Below are 22,944 nucleotides of genomic sequence, written 5' to 3'. Positions count from 1 at the left end.
TAAAAAAATTATAAAATGTGAGGTTTAAAACCACAATACATGATTAATTTTGCATTGCTCCTAACTCCTTGCGATTTTTTCCAAACAGCCAGTGACCTCACTAGTCAGGACAGACTGCAAATTACCAAAGGATGTTTAGGCTATTTCCATGGGGAAAAAGAATAATGTGTCTTGCATTTGTTTTTCATAGCTGTGGGCTATTGTGCATTATATTTGAATTAAAAACAGAATCGTGCATTACCATTTTAAATCTTACAACAAATTGACCTAATGAGAAGTTTTGAGAAAGAGATGGTGAGGTTTTCACAGCCTGAAAGTCTGGGATGTGTGGTCCATTAACACTGATCAATGCCCTTAAGAGTCCAAGTAACTCTCACAGATAATTTAGTAATTGGAATTGTCAAGAACTTTAATCATGAATTGTAGATAATGGGATTAGATTAGATATGAGGTCTGAAACGTACTTTTGCATGGGTCCATTGGGGTTGACCTAACATTGCAAAAATCTTCCTTTCCTTTGGCCTCTGGATTCTGTATCAGAATCTCCCTGCCACAAAATGCATTTCTAGTGGCCTTTATTTTAGTACTTATATCAGAGCTGAAGATAGTAAGTATATTGCCTGGTGTTCAACTGGGAAAAATTGGTTTGCTTTGAAATGTTTTCAAGGAAAAGAGTCCGCAGGCTGCCCCCTTGTGCTGAAACAGAGAAAAACAATTGTCGGCTTCTGCTTCAACCTGGAGCATTCTGTGCAGCCTCTGGAGGCTCCATTTGGAAAGTCCTTGATAGTTGAGTTTTTTACGACATGCCTTTCTCAGTCTGTATTATTTCAGTGATTATGATGTAGGAGTAAAAGTTATCACTATCAAAGTCACTATATGCATTTATTAGGATTTCTTCTGATTAGTATCAGACAAGACCTGCATGCTTTTAAGTCTAACTGGAATGTATTAATTCCCTATGTTTTGCCCCCAGGGCTAAGGAGAGTATGTACCATGCTTTGGGCTACAGTACTATTGTGGTGTTGCAGGCGGTCATGACCTTTGAGCAACAGGACATCCAGAACGGCATCTCTGCCATGAAGGACGCATTACAAACCTGCCAAAAGTACGAGCTGAGTTAATAACTACTTGAGATAGAACTACAAAACTTTATGTCTGTGTGACAAAGCGAGTGTAGTTTGCTGATGGAGACCTCTATTTGAAGTTCGCCCCAATTGTAGTAAGGGACTTGTACTCCAAAGCTGCCTGGCCTCATGTAGTTCCATGTAAGAGAGTTAACATTTCCTATTAAGAATTATAGTAGATTCTTGTTTGGCCAACCACTTGACATCTATACCTCCGCCTTTCCCCCCTTCCTTCTTTCTTTCTGTCCTTTTCCTTCCTTCCTTCCTTCCTTCCTTCCTTCCTTCCTTCCTTCCTTCCTTTCTTCCTTCAGTAGCTTGAACCACAGAGAAAAACTGAGGGAGACATGTGTGGGGTCAGCAGCATGCATCTCTCAAGGGGTCTCTCTGGAGTGGATGAGTTCAGCTACTGCCTGCCAAGCCAGTGTGTCCCAGATCAGTGGTTGCCCAGGGTTGGAGTGTACAGATGAGTATGTGGAGCACGGGAGATGCTGCCTATTCAGAAGGGAGAGCTTTATTTGTCTAAAAGGACATATTTGGACACTTCCAGTTGGTGAAAATGAGATGGATTTTCAGTTTTATTTTAATCTTTGCTCTGTGTGTATAGCAAGACCCCAGCAGCAGCTGTTAACTAGCATTGGTGAAGTTTAACATGAAACTATGTCCTTGTGTCATTATGTTGCCGCGCTACAAATGAAGAGAGTTTCCAAATAACTGCCCTCTAAGTGATTCTTAACCTGCAGGTGCCTCTTCCCCTAGAAATATTGATTTCAGCCAACAGATCAGGGAAGGTGCTTGGCAGGGTTAGCATTCATTGTTCTGTGTGGGTTTGTCCACTCACGTGTCCAGTAAGCCTGGGCGGAGTGCCCACAGGATGCCTGCCCAGTGCTGGGTGCTGGGTGTGCAGTGTGGAAAAGTGCGGTCCCTGTGCTATAGACCTGAGGGTTTTCTCCTTGCTAACTCTTTGGTGTGACTGTGACAAAAATGAATGTCAAAGGAAAATGAGCCTGGCCTGATCTATTGTCATTTTTTCTTTCTCTTTCCCATCTCCCCTTCTGCTTATTCTCCACAGATACAGGAAAAAATGTACAGTTGTAGAATCTTTCTCAAGTCTTCTTTCTAGAGGATCACTGGAGCAGCTGACTGAAGGTAAGACCCGTTTAAAGATTAAGTTTTTCCTGTCTTTGAAAAGTTAAAACATGATCATACTTATAAAATTCAGTATGCAAGTGTGGAATATAAAGGACATGGAATATCTTTTTCCTTTTCCCATCATACTCACCCACTGGTAATGGGTTAATGGATTAGGATTCCCCACATAACAGAGTGGGGTTCAAAGCTGATCTGCCTTTCTGCAAGCCACAGTTCTTTCCACTGTACCCCACACTTTCTCTGGTAGGCTTGTAGAAAAGGGAACAAAATGTTCACGTATGGATGAGGGAAATGTTGAATCATTCCTATGTGAGACGTCCTGAAAGTAGATGGTGCTGTGTTACTATCTTTTTATAATTTTTTTTACATGGCACTTTAGAAAACCTGGACTTATTTACTTATTAAAAAAAGAAAACAAACAATGAGATACTACTATATACCTATTAGAACTTCCATAATCTGAAACACAAACTCCAAATGTTGCAGAGATGTAGAGTGAAAGGAACCCTTATCCATGGCTTGTGGGAATGCAAAATGGTACAGCTACGTAGGGAGACAGTTTGGCAATTTCTTACAAAACTATACAATCCAGCAATCAATCTCCTTAATATTTACCCAAAGGAGCAGAAAACTTATATCTGCATGTGGATGCTTACAGCAGCTTTATTTATAATCGCCAAAACATGTAAGCAATCAAGATGTCCTTCAGTAGGTGAGTGGATAAATGAACTGTGGTCCATCCAGACAAATGGAGTATTATTCAGCACTGAAAAGAAATGAACCATCAAGCCATGAAATGACCCAGAGTGACCTTAAGTGCATATTACTAAGTGAAAGACACCAATCTGAAAAGGCATCAGGCTATATGATTCCAAGCGTATGACATTCTGGAAAGGGTTGAACTGTGACAAGATCAGTGGTTGCCCAGGGTTGGGGTGTACAGATGAGTATGTGGAACACAGGGGATTTTTAGGATAATGAAAAAACTTTGTAAGATATCGTAATGATGGATACATGTCTTTATACATTTGTCCAAACCATAGAATGTACGTCACCAAGAAGGAACTGTAATGTGAATTGTAGATGTTGGGTGATCATGATGTGTCCATGGAAGTTCATCAATTCATCAGGGGAGGTTAAGCACACATGGGGCAAGGGATACATGGGGAATTTCTATACCTTCCTCTCAATTTTGCTGCAGACCTAAAACTGCTTTAAAAAATAGGCTTAATTAGAAAATAGTAAATGTAAATTAGCTTGTGACTATAGCATAGTCTGAGAAACAGGTTTATTTAGACTTTTACACCCAAAGGCATGTTCAGCTAACATTTTAGCACAGGATGAAGCTATTTCCTTCCATAGACTAAGGAAATATAATTAAGAAATGTTTTGGTAAGGTACCTATTCATAAATGCCAAATGGTTAATTTTGAGGACGGGGGACTGCCCAATATAAATCAAGCAGAGTGAAGGAATGTGACTTTTATAAATTAAGTTACATTTTATTCCTAATGAGTTTGGCTGTCACTACAACCCGAACAGACTTTGTGTTCAAGGGAGCATGTCACAACATTGTAGCTTTAGTATGTGATTTGTTTTTCCTCTGGGTAATTTTCATTTACATCCTTGAGTGGCTGGTTGTCTGCAGAAATCAGTATATTTAATTAAACTTTTCGTGGGTTTAACATGAACATACCCTTTCTTCTCTCAGGGCTGGCATACTGCCCTGAATAGTTTTCAAATTTCCTTTAAAAACAGATATGTAAATGCAATACTTAGGATGTGAAAGGGATTTAACAGGAAGGACACTTACATATGGTTGACAGAGTTCAAATTTCCTTGCCTTTTATCTCTGCTTTCGTGGCCCATGCTTTGGCTGCTCGGAGGTTTGTCCATTTTTTTTTTTTTTAAGATTTTATTTATTTATTTGACAAAGATCACAAGTAGGCAGAGGGGCAGGCGGTAGGGGGCTGGAAGCAGGGAGCCCGATGTGGGGCTCGATCCCAGGACTCTGGAATCATGACCTGAGCTGAAGGCAGAGGCTTTAACCCACTGAGCCACCCAGGTGCCCCAGTTTGTCCATTTTTAACTTCACCCTGAGGCAGCCAGTCCTTCTGCTCAGACCTCTGCACGGACTCATTGTTACCTGTTGTTACCGGTCTCTGACATGGTTGAGCCTCGACTTACCTTTCCAGACTTATTTTACACTCCTCACTTTACATACCTGTGCTTCATCACATGAGCCCCCCGGCCTTCCCCCCCAACACACAATCTGTGTCACTGAGCAGACTTTCAAAGTGAGCAATGCTAGAACTCTTTCTACTCTGTTGCAAATGAACCTAAGAAGAGGAAATTCAGGTGGCTCTGTAAAAATCGAAGGCTCCACTTTTCATTCCCCCGAACACTGAGAAAATTGGGGGACGGGGGCACATGTAGAGGTGAGGCATTCTAAAGGACCGAGCCCCTGGCTGGTGATGGCCACCAGAACGTGCACAGGCCCTACATCTGTGAGGTTGGCCCCAGCGGTAGGCGGGCCATTGAAGGATCTCTGCTGCCTGGTTGCTTCTTGGTCAGTCCGACCTTTGGCCTGTGAGCATGGTAGAGATTGCACCCAGTTTGCGAGAACCAGCCTGTCATGTGTCAGGTGGCAGGGACAGGGCATGGGGTCTGTGTGTACGTGAAAGAAACACAGTGCTAGTCCTTCTCCACTTTGACCCAACAGCATCGCACAAACACCGGAAGTACCCTACTTTTCAGCTATTTACATCACATAAAAATGTCCTGCTTTCTGAGCTTTTATGAAAAAGCCCAACGTGGACCAAGGGCAGTAGTCTCTGAGAAAGTAGTTAACAAAAACCGAGGGCTTACTCTCCATAGTGAGCTCTGCCCAGCTCCTCGTTTGATTCTTCAGCTGTGAAGTGAAGACGTTGCCAGCTAGACTATGAACGAGGTGTCCGGCTGCAGAGACGTGGATGCCCGTGACGCGGCAGAACCTTTCCCCCAATCCGGGCTGTTAAATCCCCCAAGCTCCTTTACTTAAATAAAATGCCAGTTTGCATCCCATGGATAAAACAGGAATCTGCTGATTTTGTTTATGTAAAAATGCAAAGATTTCCCTCCCACCCCAGTCTCTGCAAGTGTAAGGTATTGTTTGGGAAGCCCGGCCATGTGTTTGGGGCATTCCATATGTCCCTGGGATATACATAGCTTTACAGAGTCCCTTTTGTGAGTGCCTCGTTCCTGCACTAGATGGCTCAGCGATCAAAATAGCCTAGAATTGTGCTAGTGTGAGCTCTTTTTAGATCATGTCTTCGGTGTGTGAGGAGTCATGATTGGGGATGCCGGGCCATACTTGTTCACAGAGCTCCAGAGCACTGCCTCTTTCTCCTTAAGTCAATGATGTGTCTAGTCATTGCCAGGATGATCATACCTGCATATTTTGAAGCTAGAATTCATAGATTTAAGATAGTTTTTTTCAATCTCTCTAACTGGGTTAAACTTCTGTGTTACTATTAAGTTACAGAGTGATTTTTTTTAAGTGCTTTTAAATTTTGGTTTCTTCTTGTGAGCTTGAGTTTGGGTCTCTGGCGCCAAGCCCCTGACTTTTTGCGGTTATATTTGAGTGGGACCAAAGATGACTTCCTTAAATCCTTTTACACATTCTAGGAAAATCTTGCCAAGGGACTGAGAACCGAGGTCATCGTTCTGCTTTTATGGAAGTACCAAAGCAACCTAGATTTCTCTCTTGGGTTCATGGAGCTGCGAGTCTTTCCTGAACATCTCAGAGCAATTACTATGGACATAGGATTTTCCTTAATGTCATTTTATTTGTTTTTAATAGAGGAAATGCATGCCGAAATCTGTTATGCCGAGTGTCTCCTACAGAAAGCAGCACTCACGTTTGTGCAGGTAATAAATGTTTGGCTTCGAATCAGTAACGCCGGGGAAGCCTGCCAGTACTACATAGGAAAAATGGGGCTCATTCGATGTCCGTGCTTCAGTTCTTTTGACTTCGACTTGTAATGGAAGATACTTGTTGTTCTGATAAACTTGGACTGAAAAATGACCCCAGGGAGCTTTGTTCCTACTCAAATGCACTTGGAGTCTGTTTCGAATTTCAGTCTGTTGGGAACCACTGCCTTGTAAAGGGACTGTTTTGCAGCTACGGCACGGAATTTCTGGATGCTTCTCTGTATGAGAGGTGTGAGATTATCCCTCTGTGCATTTGCTAATGGTAGAGGGCTACAGGCCCTGAGCAAAAGAGGCGTCTTCATCCTTGCCCCTTCCCTTCTTTCACCAGATGCTTCAGCAAAGCTCAGGCATGCATGCTTGGAGCACCAGGCTTTTCATCCATACTTCCAATTTTATTTTCTCCCCTCCTTCTTCTCTCCTGCCCCTTTTTTGCTTTTATTTCTTCCTTTGGAAGAGCAGTTTTAAAAAGTCACTAAATCAAACCATGAATACCTTTCTTTAAGGGACATTTTAATTTGACTTCTAGGAACTGTTACAACCAGTGCCTTGTCTAACATTGAATCTTCCAGCGCCTCTAAGAAACATGGATTTTAACATTAAGGCCCCATGGGTGGCGGTGATGGTTACACTGGGGGTAGAGGTGGGGTCAAGATTGTAAGGGGGCAGAAATGCAATTGTAAAATTGAAGCTCTTCCTCAATCACAATGTTTTACATTGTACTGAGAGTTGCTGTTCTTTTTTGTTTTCTTTCTTTCTTTCTTTCTTTCTTTCTTTCTTTCTTTCTTTCTTTCTTTTTTTTTTCTCCTAGAAATGGACTTCTTAGGTTGGATTCTGGTTTGGTAAAATTGAACCAATCTGGTCTATGACCCTGTTTCCTTAAACCCTATGTATTATGAAGTCTGGTTGAAAACCACATTCTTAATGCCTCGGTAAACATAATGTAGTCACAGAGGCCCCCCAGTTTTTCTCATGTTTTTTCCAAATGGGGCTATAACAATCAAATCTGGGATTTGAAGGCATATTTTATATTGTGGGGACTTGCAATTAAACATCTGGGAGATAGCCAAGACTCCTCCCTCTTCCTCATGCCTCCGTATCCAGTTTAATGCTCCTGTTTCTTTGACTTTGTGAACATTTAGCGGAGGCATCTCTTCCTCTTCCTTCTCGGGTGTTCTAGTGGGGGTGTTCATCAGCTCTTCTCTACGGCGCAGCAACCTAGTGACCCTCTGGCTCTAATTTCTCTTAACGTCCTGCTCGTTGTCCATTGTGCTGCTGAGTGCCTTCTCAGAGATGAGACTGTCACCATGTCATTGCTGTGCTATAGCATTGAATTGCTCTCAGGGACTATGGCAGTGGTTCCGTATCAGAATATCAGCAAGGAGGCGGGGGGAGGCTTTTTCAAACTAAACTGATGTCTTTGCCCACACTCCCTCCTCCCCTCTTACCCATGTCCTCAGATGCTACTGACAGGTGTGTTGCGTACCTGAGTGGCATGGGTAGCAGTAGCTTTCTTCCTTCGTTCTGTCTCTGTAGAAGCTTCTGTGGCAGCGCTGACTTCTGTAAGCCCAGGTGGCTAAGCACGCCATGATCCTTAATGCTTTCTTGTTTTTCCTGCTGCTTGAGTTTTCTCTGGCTCCCAAGATCCGCATCTGCTTTGCCTTCCTTAATCTGGCCACTTCCTAGTTATTTTCTGTGCCTTAAGCCTCAATGCTTCCAGGAAGCTTCTGTGGACCTCTCCATGCCACCCCCGTCCCTGCTCTGCGCTCTCCTGACATCCTGTGCATATCTCCATCTGTGTGCATGATTCCAGCCCTTAGCACCTTGTATTGCTTTTGTCTGATGTTTCATTCAGATGCCTGGTATAAAATAGGCATTCAGTAAATATTCGGTGAATCATGACACGAAATATTGTTATTTGAGGCAGATTTTAATGTGACTTAGGAAGTTCTTTCCTGGCCTATCTTGGAACTTGTGTAATCATAAGATTCCTTAAAATAAGAAGATAAACATTTAAGTTGCATGTGAATTTTGCATTTATTGATTCTTAGAATAATATAAATGTTAAAGATTTAATAATTAATGAAAATTGTAAGCTAAAGCAAATTTTCCTCTTCTTTAGAAGGATGCCACAGGAAATAAATTTCAGAGTTTCTCTCCATTATCAATAGACTAGAAAAATACTCTCCTCAGAAGTGTGAAATATAGGACTGTCTCCATTAGCACTGTTAGATTAACTTCTTTTAAGCAGGTTTTGATATAATTTATTAAGCAACTCTCTTGGAATCCTAGAATGCTGAACCTGAAAATGGTACTCATTTAGGCCCTCTGCCTCCACTTTATGGTTGATGACCATAGGCAAAGAAAAGTGAAATGACTTTTTTTCCCTCCAAAGTAAAAACTGTGTATTGGTGACAATCAGTTTAGAATCCAGATCAATAATTTTTGTTCTAGAAATATTATGTAAGTGACATTTGCAGTGTTAAATAGACTGAATGCTAAAGTACTGTGCAAAAGAAGAACCATCAGCCCATTTCCTGAAGTGTGATGGACTGGAAAGTTTGTCCTTAGAGAATATCCTTAAATCACCCATTTTGGATTCTGTTGAACCCAGAAGAAAATTCTGCATTAGGTGATGTTTATCACAGTAGATTTGGACTAACATATTTGGCCACTAAGTGGTAAGGATTACTTCCTTAATTACTTGCTTGAAGTAATGCTTAAAATGTATTCTTTTTATTGCCATCCAAGTTGGAAGGAAAATTGCAAAAGAACATTGCAAATGTAAAGCAAGAAGAATGTTTTAATTTAAAAATTATGTCCTCAAAAGATAGAGTTTTGTTCTAATCACACAAATATATAACTAACATGTAAGAATCTTTTGCTAAATGATCTGATTATTTAACTGAATTATTTTCAGGATGAAAATATGATCAACTTCATCAAAGGTGGACTCAAAATTAGGACAAGCTACCAAATATACAAGTAAGTTAAAAATTAAGATGTCTTTTGTTAAAGAATTTTTCTTAACTTATTTATTTGACACAGAGAGAGATATCACAAGTAGGCAGAGAGGCAGACGGAGAGAGAGGGGGAAGCAGGCTCCCCACTGAGCAGAGAGCCCAATGCGGGGCTCAATCCTGGGACCCTGATATCATGACCCAAGCTGAACAGAGGCTTAACCCACTGAGCCACCCAGGTGCTCCTAAGATGTCATTTTTAAATGATTCTTGTATTCTGTCAAATTTGTACTTCAGAATTCTCATAAAGTATGACTAGTCTTTATTTGGTGTTCATAAAAATGCACTGATTTTTTGGCTTACTGTGTGTGTATTCAGTGCTATAGGACAACGGAATTTAAGTTTAAATGCAAACTGGACAAAAATAGCTGGAAAAAAGGTACTGACAGAATTTCTAATTATATAATCTTACTTTTTCTCTTCTAATATCAATTTATATATTTAAAGTTACAGGTATGTCTTTGGTCCAGACTGTAGAGCAGCACTGCTTGATAGAATTTTCTGTAGTGATTTAAGTGCTCAGTTAGGATGGACCATTCTGTTGTTCATATCTTCTATATCCTTACTGATTTTAGTTGCTCTGTCATTTGCTCACAGAGTGAAAAACCTCCAGCTTTGATTCAGGATCACCCATTTCTTTCTTTAGTTCTGTCAGTTTTTGCATTGTATATTTAGAGCCTCTGTTATTAGGTTTATATATGTTTTATTTTATCTTTCCAATGACTTAACCTTTTTTTTTTTTTTTTTAAGATTTTATTTATTTATTTGACAGAGAGAGTGAGATCACAAGCAGGTGGGTGGGGGGGAGGGTGGTGGAGAAGGAGGCTTCCTGCTCAGCAGGGAGCCCGTTGTGGGTCTCGATCCCAGGATCCCAGGATCATGACCTTAGCTGAAGGCAGAGGCTTTAACCCACTGAGTAACCCAGGCACCCCATGAGTTAACCTTTTTATCATTATGAAATGTCTCTACTGAACTCCTTATAATAAATATTTGTCTAGAAGTCTGTTTCGTTTGACATTAATATAGCCACTCATGCTTTTTTATTAGTGTTAAGTGTAGCATGACATATTCTTGTTCCTTAAACCTATCTTTGTTTTTATATGTAAATTGCAGTTCTTAAAGATGCTTATAGTTGGGTCTTGCTTTTTTATTCAGTATGACAAATGATATGTTTATACTTGTGGCTACCATTTTTCTTGTTCTCTTGCCTTGTTTGGTTTTCTCACTTCTTTTTTTTGCCTTTTTTGCATTACTAAAATTTTAAATATAAATTACCAGTGTAATCACTCTGTTGTTTTCTTAGCTGTAGCCCTCTTTAATTTTTTTAAAGATCATTCTAGTGATTATAATATCCTTCTTAACTTATCACAGTTAGCTTAGAGTTAATATACTCCTGCCCTTAAGTTCTTATAAAATATAAGAACTTTGTGAAAATATAGTTTCACTGACCATTTGTCTTTTATACTATTCTTTGATACCACACTTACATATATTAGAAGCCCCACAATGCTGTGTCAAATTATTTTTTCATAAAGATGTATTTATTAATTTATTTGAGAGAGCGAGAGCATGTGAGGTGTGCCCAAGCATGGGAGGAGGGACAGAGGGAGAGAATCTTCAAGCAGACTCCTGCACTGAGCACCTAGCCTGACCTGGGGCTCAGTTTTATGACCCCATGAGATAACAACCAGAGCCGAAACCGAGAGTTGGACATTTGACCAGCTGAGCCACCCAGATGACCCAATAATAGGACTGTGGCTTTCTGTGTCAGTTCTAGGCACCCCACGTTGAGTGGATTCAAGAGTACCTTCAGCTGACTAGCCATGTAAATATAAAGCTAGTGTGAGAGATGTTCCTACCTTTCAAAGTTCAGCTCTTCTCCAGTTTTTTACTACTTTTTGTTTTCACTTTCCAGTGCCTGAAAATGCATTTTAAATGTATATTTAAATTCCAAAGCTTATAATTGTTATCGGGGGGGGGGGGAGTTAATCTAATATAAGCTAGTATGTGTATCATTATTAGCAGATCCCCAGGGGCACCTGGGTGGCTCAGTGGGTTAAGCCTCTGCCTTCGGCTCAGGTCATGATCTCAGGGTCCTGAGATTTGTCTGTCAAATAAATAAATAAAACCTTAACAAAAAAGGCGGGGGGGGGGTGGTGCCTGGGTGGCTCAGTGGGTTCAGCCTCTGCCTTTGGCTCAGGGTCCTGGGATCGAGCCCCACATGGGGCTCTCTGCTCAGCGGGGAGCACTCTCTGCTCAGCAGGGAGCCTGTTTCCCTCTCTCTCTCTGCCTGCTGCCCTGCCTACCTGTGATCTCTCTCTCTATATCAAATAAATAAAATCTTAAAAGAATGAAAAAGCAGATCCCCATTAGTGAGAGCAGAACCAAGATTTAGTATCTTAAGAGATAATTTTACCCTAAGTGATTTCATAAAATTATATTTTATTCAAAATCATGGAGGTAGGGGGAGGTAGGAGGTAGGATGTTAAAGAGGTAATTGCTTTTCTAGTTTTGGGAAATTGACTATTGTTTTTAGTTTTCTTCTTGAAATCATTTCTCTTAAAAAAAATTTTTTTCTTTTGTTTGACAGAGAGAGAGAGAGCACATGCACAAGCAAAGGGTGGTGCAGGGGGAAGGCAGGTTTCCGCTGAGCAAGGAGCCTGTTACAGGACTTGATCCCAGGATCCTGGGTTCATGACCTGAGCTGAAGGCAGACATTTAACTGACTGAGCCACCCAAGACCCCAAGACCCCTCTTGAAATACTTTTTAGATGCTATGGATTCCTGGGTAGCTTAGTCAGTTAAGAGCCTTCAGCTCTGCAGCTCTGGTGGTGATCCCAGGGTCCTGGAATCGAGTCCTGCATTGGGCTCCCTGCTCTGTGGCAAGCCTGCTTCTCCCTCTGCCTCTGTTTCCCTCTCTCTTTCTCTCTCTCTGTCTCTCATGAATAAATAAAATCTTTGAGACAACAAAGAAATACTTTTTAGATGATAATAAAAGGATGTTAAAGAGCTAATTGCTTTTCTAAGCATCAGAACTTAAAAACTAGATTGAATTCAAGTAGTCTTAAAATGGCACAAACGTATCAGTGTGTGCACTCATCTACTTTTGTACATACACACAGACATTTACTTGGGAATTAAAAATAGTGAAATTCCTATGTATGCATAGGTCTCTTTCAGAATAGTGGGAAAAATAGATACTTTTTGGGAAAATTGGCTCTTCATTCTGGAAAAAGAGCATAAAAATAAATTACATGTAGATTTAATATTAAAAATTTTAAAAAAGGCTTTATTTATTTATTTGAGATAAAAAGAGTGAGTGTGCATGTTCAGGAGGAGTAGAGGAGGGGAGAGAGAAAGAATCTCCAGCAGACTGTGCTGAGCAGAGCCCAACGCAGGGGTCAGTCTCACAACACTAAGATCATGACCTGAGCTGAAACCAACAGTCAGATGCTTAACTGAGCCACCCAGCTCCTCTAATATTAAAATATTTTAAAAATGGGACTATTGTAAACAGAAGGAAAATATTTTTATGCTCCTAAAACACAAAAGCCTTTACACTTTTATTTAAAAATTTTCACTTTGAAATAACTTCAGAATTTTTACAAAGAATTTTTATGTATTCTTCATTCAGAGTCACAAATGTTAATATCTTATAGAACCACAGTAATAATTATTTTTTCACAGTAATAATTATTAATACCAAGAAACTAACATTGACACAGTAGTATCAATTACTCCACTGATTTTACTCTGATTTCTCTAATTGTACCACTAATATCCTTTTTCTGGTCCAGGATTGAATCCAGGATTGGGGATGTTGCATTTAGTTGTTATGTTTCTTCAGTCTTTTTTAATCGGGAAGAGTCCCTCAGTCCTTTATTTTTATGACCTTGACATTCTTGAAGTATACTGGGCAGTTATTTTGTAGAATATCTCTCAGTGGGAACTAATCTAATGTTTCTTCATGATTCCATCCAGATTTTGCATCTATGGCAAGAATACCATACAAGTGATATTGTGTTTTTAGTAGTGTATGGTATCAGTAGATACATGATGTCAATTTCAGAAGCCTTTTTGAGTGTGACATAAAATCAGGAACCAAAAAGACTGACTTGGCCAAATAAACATTTCAGTTTTCATCGGGCGAAATACACGTAATAAAAAATACAAATGGAAATGTGATAAATGATTCAGGGTAAATGCCAGTGTTAGTAGCTCATAAGTTGGTGGGAATCTAAACTGATAGAGTTTTCTGAAGGATATTTTAACAATATGTATCAAAATTAAGAATGTATATCACCTTTGATCTCAGAAGTCCCTTTTCTAGGAATTTATCCTAAAGATAGTTGTGATAGATTAACTATAGTTACAGTACTTGATGTAGGAAAAGTACTGGATGAATGTACAAGCATACTTTTAGCAGCATTGTTTATAATATGGAAAATCTGGAAACAATGTAAATATTTCTTAATGGAATTTAGTTAAAGAAATTATAAAATAGAAAAATATGCACTTGTTAAAAAATAAGGTAGCTCTCATGCATTTTCATAGAAAATCATCAGCACAACCCATAGGACAGTATATACTATATGATCCCATTTGTGGTTTTTAAAGTTTGCATTCTTACTAAAACATAAAACCACCTAGAAGGTTATGTACCAGGCTGATAGCAGTGACCATCTCTCTGTGGGATAGTTATGCAGGTCACTTACACTTTCTCCATGTTATTTGAAAATCTTATAACAATCATCTATTATCAGAACATAGAACATTTATATTTTGATTAAAAATGAAAAGAATTCTGAAAATCATTTCTACCTCCTGCCATCCTGTTGATATTTTGATTTTCACATTCTTAATGCATGCATATGAGCATATATAACTATCTTTCTATGTAATGAAATCATATTCTTCATGTCATTTTGAAATTTCCTTTCTCACTTCATGTCACAAATTTAGGTCAAATATTCATAAATATTTTTAGTTCATGGATTTTAATGGCTATGTAGCATTCTATTATGTGGGTACACTACCCATGTGTATGTATAAATATATGCACTCATGTGACTCTCTTCCTAATTAATTTCCTGTTGTTGCCAGTTTAGCTTGTTTATACATTTTCATTATAAATAGTAATACAGTATCTCTCCTTATAAGTAAGTTTTGTGTTTATCCTTGCTAGTTCCTTAGAATAAAATTAGATTTATTGGGTGAAAGGTACACCTGTGTTTAAGACTTTTGATATATATTGCAAAATCATTTTCAAAAATAATTGGCTTGGCAAACTTTTTCTTAAAGGGCTAGATAGTAAATATGTTTGGCTTAGTGGGTCATAAGATCTCTGTGGTGGCTACTCAACTCTATGTGTGGTATAAGCATAGACAATAATAGAATGAATGAACATGCTTATGTTCCCATAGTTTGCCAATCTCCATACTATAACCACCTCTTACCAAAGTAGATGAATATGTCTATTTGTTCTTTCCTTTGCCAGCACTGGTTTTCCATTAAAAAAAATTTAAAATAATTCTTATTATCATGAAAATGACACATATATTTAGGAAAATAAGAGAAGGTAGATGAGCAGCTATTAACATACAGAATCCATATTCTTTTCACACAGTGATGATGTCTGCGAAACTGAGTATATATTATTTCAGAATATTTTCTATCCAAATCTAAAGATAGGTGTACTTTTTAATGTGCATACTCTTTTGTAACCTGCTTTTTTCAGTTAATGATCTTTGCTTTTCCATGTGAATAAATCTTCATTTCACGTAATACTTGAGTCTATCTTCATGTTTTCCTGGTTTCTTTTACTGCTGGTATGTCTGTACCAGGACATAGCACAGGACTGTCTCCTGCATCCTATGTTTATGTCCATTTAGTATCTTTTATTCTAGAACCATCTGTCTATTCATGATTGTTGTTGAAAAGCCCAAGCCAGTTGTCCTGCAGAATATCCCATGGATATCACACAAGGTGATACCTAATATCTGGTTATTTCTTAATACCTTTAAATAAATATTTGTCAATTTGGTAAGCAATTCCTGTTCATTACCAAGCTTTATATCTTTGTCATTGTTTTAATTTGCATTTCTCTGAATAAGTATTTGCCTTTTGAAGACATGAAGGGAAGGGGGGAAAGGCACAGAAAAGAAATTAAAATGAGAAAAAGGAAAGAATTGCTTGGGTGGAATAGGAAAAAGAAAGACAAATGGTGCAGTGATGGAATTTTCTGTCCTTTTTCAGTCTTTCCTACTCGCAAGCTCTAATTTATCTCGTCTATTTGAGATCACGGTGATCACACTGAAATTCACATCTTTTTGGCAGTAGCTTCTCCGATACTCGGTAGAAAGTAGGGTTGCTTAAGCATGCACAGGAACCAAGGGATGGAGCACCCCTGGGAAGTCTTCTATGAGACATTGCTGGAAAGTTGTGAGGTCACAGCCCTGTGGTCCTGGGGCTCTGGAGTCCTGCGTGCTGATGTTTGAACCCTGTCTCGTTTCAGCCCAGGAAGATTGCTCCTGATAAACAGGGCAGAAATAGGTGTGTTAGTTTTTCCTTCATGACTATTTACCCAAGTAGCCTTTAAGGTTAAACTCAGCACAGTCGCCTCTTTGAAAAATCACCTAGCATTTTGGCTAATGGCATTTATCTTACAGCATGTCCGTGTGAATTTTGACTTCACATTAATTTTCAGAGTCATAATAAAACTTATGTGATAACTTTTTTCTCCAATCCAGAGAATGTCTTTCTATCCTGCATGTAATTCAGAAGAATAAAGATGAACAACAGTTTTTCTATGAATTTGAAGGGGGTGTCAAGCTTGGAATAGGTGCCTTTAATTTGGTAAGTAAATAATTATAAAATAGCCGCCAGAAGCTTTTTTAACAGAACCTAAGGTTTCCAGTGCCTTCTCTATGGTGTGTGAACATCTGCCTGGGTTTGGTTGACAAATGGCTAGAGTGGGATTGAATTTTTTGTGTTGTGACCCAGTGGTAGATTTGGCCAGTATGTGTTGTAAAGTTCTGCACATGCTTAGAGTAGGTTTGGATTGTACAGGAGGGGAAGCAGGCAGCATGTTGAATGGACTGGCAACATTTTTGGTAATAAGGAGCAAGGAATCCGGTTCCATTTCCACATCAGAAATATTGTGGCTTTAGCAGTGGTAGCTCTGGAATTGAAAAAGGTGAGGCAGTAATCATGTATCTTGAGGCATGATTTTGATGCTGTGAGAGAGGTGGAAGTTTGAATAGATATTTGTCAAATTGTAATATGTTATTTAGAGATTTTGAAATTTATTAAGGTTTGACTGTAATTAATGAGAAAATGCATTGATAAAGGGAACAATACACATGACTGTGTACATCACCGTGGCCACTTTGTTCATGAGCCCAGTTAGTCAGCAGTAGGGGTGTCTGGGGAAAGAGGCCGGCTGGCAGTCACCACGGGTCATCCTATTCCCTTGATTATTCAGATCCTCCTCTGCTGATGTCGGGCTTTGGTGAACATTCACTTGCAACACAGATATCTCCATGTTTTTTGCTCATTTGGAGAGGTTTATACTCTTCCTTAGACTTCCTTGTCATTAACATTCTAATGATATTCCTTCCAAGTCCCTGACCGTCCAGCCAAACAGCCAAACCATTGGCTCCAGCCGATGAACCTGTATAGAATCACACACATGGCCATTTCTCCTTCTAGGCAAAGTGAACAAGCGGGTGACCTGCTTTTACCCTGCCTGGATTTCCCCTCCCCACTGTTCCCCAGGGATGTTCTAGAAAGTAACTGGAGGGCCGTGCTGTTCACTTTTAGGTGGTGCCTGCATATTATGCAGAATTCAACAGCCTCGCTTTCTGGAAAAGGATGTTAAAAAGGGGTCTTGTTTGCAAGTGGGCACTGAGGGATTCCCTTCTTAGCACTTCATCACTGCATATAAGAAGAGCAAGTATTCTCTCCAGCGTCCTGAAAAGGGCAGGGATTTTGCTGTTCTTGTTGTTTGTTTGGTTGGTTGGTTTTTTAATTTTTTAGGTTCATTGTCTTAGGTAAGTGAAATTAATTCACAAGTGATGTTTAACCGTATGTGCAATATATGATGATTGAGATATGTATAGTGGTTCAGACTTGGTTCTAATATTTCATATTATTGAATCATGAAACCTTTAAGTTGTTTGGAGGTTAATATTTATCTGTAGATAGATATACTAACAAATAGACTTTTTTTTTTTTTTTTTTTTTCTTCTTGCAGATGCTCTCCCTTTTACCAGCCCGGATTATCAGACTGCTAGAATTTATAGGATTTTCGGGAAACAGGGTACACATTTAATTTTATCTTAATTTTGAAGGGAAAGATAGAACATTATTTACTGAATATGAGGACAGTGCAGCACATCTTCATAACTAGCAATTATAACTGACAATTATTGACAATTTGTTTGCAGGACAGTAAAAAAGTCATGGGGGTCTTGATCATGCTTTTCAGGAGCTACGATGGTTTTTCTATTGAAAGCTAATTTTTTTTTTTTTTTTTATCTTTGTTACCTAAGTTCTGGGATAAAAAGTTATGTTACTAACATGGCTACTTGCTGGACTTTGGTACTCTTGTGTGTTTAAAATATGCTTCCTTAACCTTTTAGCAACCAGAGTGTTCTGTAAAACCGGGAAATTAGGCTAGATTTCCATGTCTCCCTTTTTATGATTCACATGGGTCAAAAATAGTCATGGTGTTTTAGGTTTCCTTGCACTTGTTTAAGTTTCATGATAAAACTAAGCAAGGAAATTTTGTTTTCCCTGTTTCATTCATTGTATTTCTGTGTGGCTGTTTTTGTAGTGTATAACATTAATTAAACCTAACACTCAATATGCTATTACCAGGATTGCCTTACTGAAATAGTCATCCCTATTAGTGAAGAGGGCAGGTTTGGAGAACTGTATGAGAACAAATATTTGAAGCTGTTGCTCCCCACCCCACACACCCACTCGCCCCACTGGTCCTGTGCTTTTCTGTTTTCTGTGCTTCTCCTGTCCTATATCTTGGATATCCTCCCTAACCAGCAGCCTAGTTCTTGTGAGAGCCTCTCCATACCTTAGGTTTGAGATAAATGTCAGCTATTCCTCCATCTGTCCCTTACTCTCTCCCAGTGAGGCTTATGTACTCCTAACTCAGAACCATACATCTTTCTAATGACATTCACCATATTCTAGTCCAACCGTGTGCTCATGTAGTGTCTTCCCTATTTGATAGAAAGATCTTTGAAGACAAACCTGTATTTGCTCATGACATTAAGGAGGGCATGTGATGTAATGAGCACTGGGTATTCTATAGGACTGATGAACCACTGACCTCTATCTCGGAAACCAGTAACACATTATATGTTAATTAATTGAATTTAAATTTAAAAAGTTTTTTTAAAAAACCCTCTATTTTTTCATACCCACCATAATGCATTGTACTTTGATCCTCAAGATGTTTTAATAAATTAATATTTTTATAAGAGAAATTCAACGTTTCTATGGAATGAGAAGTACCTCTATCCTTTCCCTAGAATCACATAATAAGAAAGAATTTGTGAGATTTATCTCATGCCAGTTTAAAATGTAAAGTTGTTTCTGGTCAGGCATTGTCCCTGTTCTAAGCTCTTGAAAAGTAAACTCCACCTTCTTGGAGGGTGGAGATACAAGAATATGGCCTCTGTAGTGTCTGAATGTGACTTTTGAGTCAATCATGTTTTCTCCTTCTAAAAGGCGTTTGCTTCCCACAGGAGTTGGGCCTCCTGCAGCTACAGGAAGGTGCATCAGGAAGAAGCATGAGATCTCCACTATGCTGCCTAACGATACTAGCTTTTCATACTTACATCTCCCTCATACTTGGTAAGGACTGGATTATGTTTTATGTCATAGAAAGTTGACTACCTTTCATCTGAGTAAGTAAAGAATTTAGATTGTAACCTCAAAACCAACAGAACGTTGTATGTTAATTATTTTTCCACTAAAACAATTAGGAAGAAAATCACCAAGAGCCAGTAGTCTGTATCTGTTTACTTTTTTCTCTCTTTTTTTTTTGAGCCAAGGTGAAAAATAGTGACATTTGTCATAGTAACATTTGGCAGAGGGTGTGGAGGTTTTCTTTCCCTGACTATTTTGTATCTGTTCTCTACTAAAAACATTCTGTAAAATTTAAGGTGACTTGTTTTAGCATATTCATATTAGATATCTTTTTGAGTAGAGAATTAAATTTTTGGCTAAGTTAATATTGCTGTTAAAACCGGAAAACCCAGTTAGGACTCAACAATAACTCCCTCCATTTTTTTTTTTTTTAAAGATTTTATTTATTTATTTGACAGAGAGAGAGAGAGAGAGCAAGAGAGGGAACACAAGCAGGGGGAGTGGGATAGGGAGAAGCAGGCTTCCTGCCAAGCGAGGAGCCCGATGCAGGGCTTGATCCCAGGATCCCGGGATCATGACCCAAGCCGAAGGTAGACCCTAATGACTGAGCCCCCCAGGGGCCCCAGCTCCCTCCATTTTTAAGAATTAGTTGGTCCTAGAGCTTTTCTTAAACTAAAGTCATGGGAAGGCCCTGTCTTGCCAAATTAACAGTTCTTATCTTTTCCACGAATAGGTGTTTGCTATAATTTACTAATATGTGGAGAATTGCTTTTATGTGTCTCCCCTATTTCGTGAAGACTGAGGCTTTTCCTATTGAATTTCTAGGTACAGGAGAAGTGAATGTTGTGGAAGCAGAGAATCTCCTCGCGCCCTTCCTCCAGCAGTTTCCAAATGTATGCTTAGAATTTCAAGTGCATATTTCCAGCCATAAGCAGTCAGGCAGGGCTGACCACTGATCAGTCTGTCTGCTTCCTTTCTCCCCAGGGCTCCCTCATGTTGTTTTATCATGCCCGGATAGAGCTGCTGAAAGGGAATGTGGAGGAGGTAATTTATCGTGGGGGGAGTAACTTGGGGAGCTGTCTGTCAGGTGGAGTTGTGTCATACTCATTCAACAGAAGTAAATTCAGCTATATGCACTAGACAGAAATGTAGACAAAATATGTTATCAGAATGCCCCAATTTAATTTTATGTGTGTATCCTACTTTACATAGATTACGAATACAGTCTATTACTTACACATTAAGTATGTGAGGCAGCTCGGGGTAGAATATACAGAATACAAGTGGGCACCTTTAAAGGAATTTCAGAAAGTTATCCGTTTCTGTATTGCATATTGACTTTGAAATCTCTCCCCTGCATAAGATACTAACTTCACTGTACTGCACATACTCCTCATCAAAGGAAATTATTCACTAATTCTCTTGAAAAAGACAACTGTGGGGCTTTTCATATAAGTATACTCACAAATAATTTTCTTCTACACAAATGAAATCAAACATATATATTTTTCTTTGATTTTTTTCCCCCCTACTTACATCTTGGATTTCTTTCCAGGTCAGTATATCTAAATCTTCCTCATTCATTTTGATGGCTGGATTTTATTCCATGAGGAGGATATGTGGTACTTAGTGAAGCAGTCCACTATTGATAGACATTTTTCTACTATAACTGTGCTGTGGTAAACATCATGTGTATGTTTCCATGCACAGATTCCGATCATCAGGATTTGTAGGTCAAAGATGTTTGCATCTTGATAAATCTAGCCAAGCTGACCTTCTAACTAAGGTTAATAACTAAATTTATTCCATCTACATGCCTATAAAGATGTGAGAATACTTGTTTCCAATGCACTTTGCCAACTCTGCACATTATCTGTTGTATTTTTGCCCATGTCCTAACCAAAACATAATCTAAGTTTTAAAAATATTTTATTTATTTATTTCAGGGGGAGGGGGAGAGAGAGCATGTACATACTCGTGCAAGAGCAGGATGGAGGAGGGCTAGAGTGGGAGGGAGAGGGTCAAGCAGACTCTGTGCTGAGCTTGGAGCCCTACGTGGGGCTTGATCTCAGGATCCTGAGATCATGATCTGAGCCAAAACCAAAAGTCAGGTGCTCAACTGACTGAGCCAGGTGCCCCAAGAATCCAATTTTTAAATTCATGTTTTTCAGTTTATAAATTTCTTCATGTGTATGTTTATCATGTGTTTATCTTTTTCTCTGATTATCTGTTCATATCTTTGACAGTTTTCCCATTGAGTTGTTTGTCCTTTTTATATGGATTTTATTAAATAGTTGTTGATAAGGATTAATTTTGGAGAGTTGTGGATGTAGTAATATCTTCTCCCAGTTTGCCTTTAACTTTGTTTAAGGTATATTTTAAGTTCTGGGAGTTCTGGCTTTATGTTCAGTTCTTTGGTAAAGGAACTCTGCATTTTATATCTTCCTTGGGAAGGAACTTCACCACTGCCACATGATAAAGTGCCACAGCCCCCTTACGAAGCTAGGGCAAGAGGCAGAACTTAATTGTATCATTTCATGTAGGGAAAGGAACATATCTCATCACATTGAGTGGTTTAATGAGAGATGCTTTTGTTGTTCTTGTACAAAGTGATTTATGTATTTTTCCATTAGGTTATTATCTCCTTGTCTAATATCTGGATGATCAGCTTTATGCAATTGACTTATAGGCACAAGAGATATTTCGAAAATGCATTTCAGTTCAAGAAGAATGGAAACAATTTCACCATCTTTGTTACTGGGAGCTGATGTGGATATATGTATTCCAACAAAACTGGATGGAGGCATATTATTATTCTGATCTGCTTTGCAAAGAAAGTAAATGGTCCAAGGTAAAATGCTGTGCTTTTGTTGCTGTTATCTGTTTGCTAGTAAGTGTCCAGGATGCTTTTTCTTTGGGACTGTTCAGAAGTATGACTTCAACCTCCTTTCTCAATTTAGGGATTTGTCAGTAGGCATTAGGTACCTTTTTCTTATAAGCACGGTCCTTAGCACAACATGCTCTAACAACCATCCAAACAGTCCTTGTCAACAAAGAGGTTTTATCTCTGAGGATGAAATGCATTTACATTTAAAAAATTATCAAGCAGTCTTGATAATTTTTTTGTAGATTTTATGATGCTTTGGTGAGGAGGCTTTTCACAAGAATTAAAATTAATTCTGGACTGTTTGTGAGAAATGAGATGATTTCTTGTTCATTCTATGTATTTTCTTGCCCCCCAATGCTACCATTGTATAATAGGAAAATGGCCAAAATTAACTGAAAAGTGTTATTCTCAATAGGAACCAGCAATGTAAGACTTCATTTCCTTTTATTTCTTTAGTGCCTTTTAAATGTTACATCTAGATGGTTTGTAGGTCATTCCCGACTTGCAAGAGAGAAATGTCACATACCTAGAGATGCCCTATAACTAGCTGCTTCTCTTCTTTTCCTCCAGGCAACGTATGTGTTCTTGAAAGCTGCAATTTTGAGTATGCTTCCAGAGGAGGCTGTCATAGCAACGAAAGAGGATGTAGTGTCTTTATTCAGGTGAGCCAGGAACTCTTGCTAGAATGAAGATCCTGAATATATCTTTCTTTTCCCCTGAGTGTTCTCCTATACTTGACCTTCATATCTTCTTTAATGTCTACTTGTTCGATGAGGACACCCTTCAAAACCACACTCAGAGAAGGTCTGCTGTGAACTGCTCTGTTTAACTGTGTTTAGATCAGTATCCACCCATCCTCTTGATCCTTGTTTTTGAGCACCTGCTGTGTGAAGGGTCCCGTGTAA

At 38.9% G+C, this 22,944-nt stretch overlaps 1 protein-coding gene across 5 annotated transcripts in view; it reads left to right on the top strand.

The window, feature by feature from the left end:
- Positions 1-22,944, top strand: part of TTC39B (tetratricopeptide repeat domain 39B) — a 140,513-nt gene that overhangs the window by 80,752 nt on the left and 36,817 nt on the right. For all 5 annotated transcript variants that reach the window (XM_082695034.1, XM_082695037.1, XM_082695035.1 and 2 more), the window contains 11 exons: positions 974-1,105; positions 2,194-2,270; positions 6,114-6,181; positions 9,162-9,226; positions 16,011-16,116; positions 17,516-17,581; positions 19,029-19,137; positions 19,978-20,045; positions 20,137-20,196; positions 21,842-22,003; positions 22,610-22,701. In XM_082695034.1, coding sequence (XP_082551160.1) covers positions 974-1,105; positions 2,194-2,270; positions 6,114-6,181; positions 9,162-9,226; positions 16,011-16,116; positions 17,516-17,581; positions 19,029-19,137; positions 19,978-20,045; positions 20,137-20,196; positions 21,842-22,003; positions 22,610-22,701 — 1,005 coding nt within the window. The remainder of the gene's footprint in view (positions 1-973; positions 1,106-2,193; positions 2,271-6,113; positions 6,182-9,161; positions 9,227-16,010; positions 16,117-17,515; positions 17,582-19,028; positions 19,138-19,977; positions 20,046-20,136; positions 20,197-21,841; positions 22,004-22,609; positions 22,702-22,944) is intronic.

The sequence above is a fragment of the Mustela nivalis genome (genome assembly GCF_964662115.1).
Source record: "Mustela nivalis genome assembly, chromosome: 13".
NCBI classification, from domain to species: domain Eukaryota; kingdom Metazoa; phylum Chordata; class Mammalia; order Carnivora; family Mustelidae; genus Mustela; species Mustela nivalis.
The sequence above is the reverse complement of the archived record's forward strand: the minus strand, read 5'-3'. Positions and strand labels throughout refer to the sequence as shown.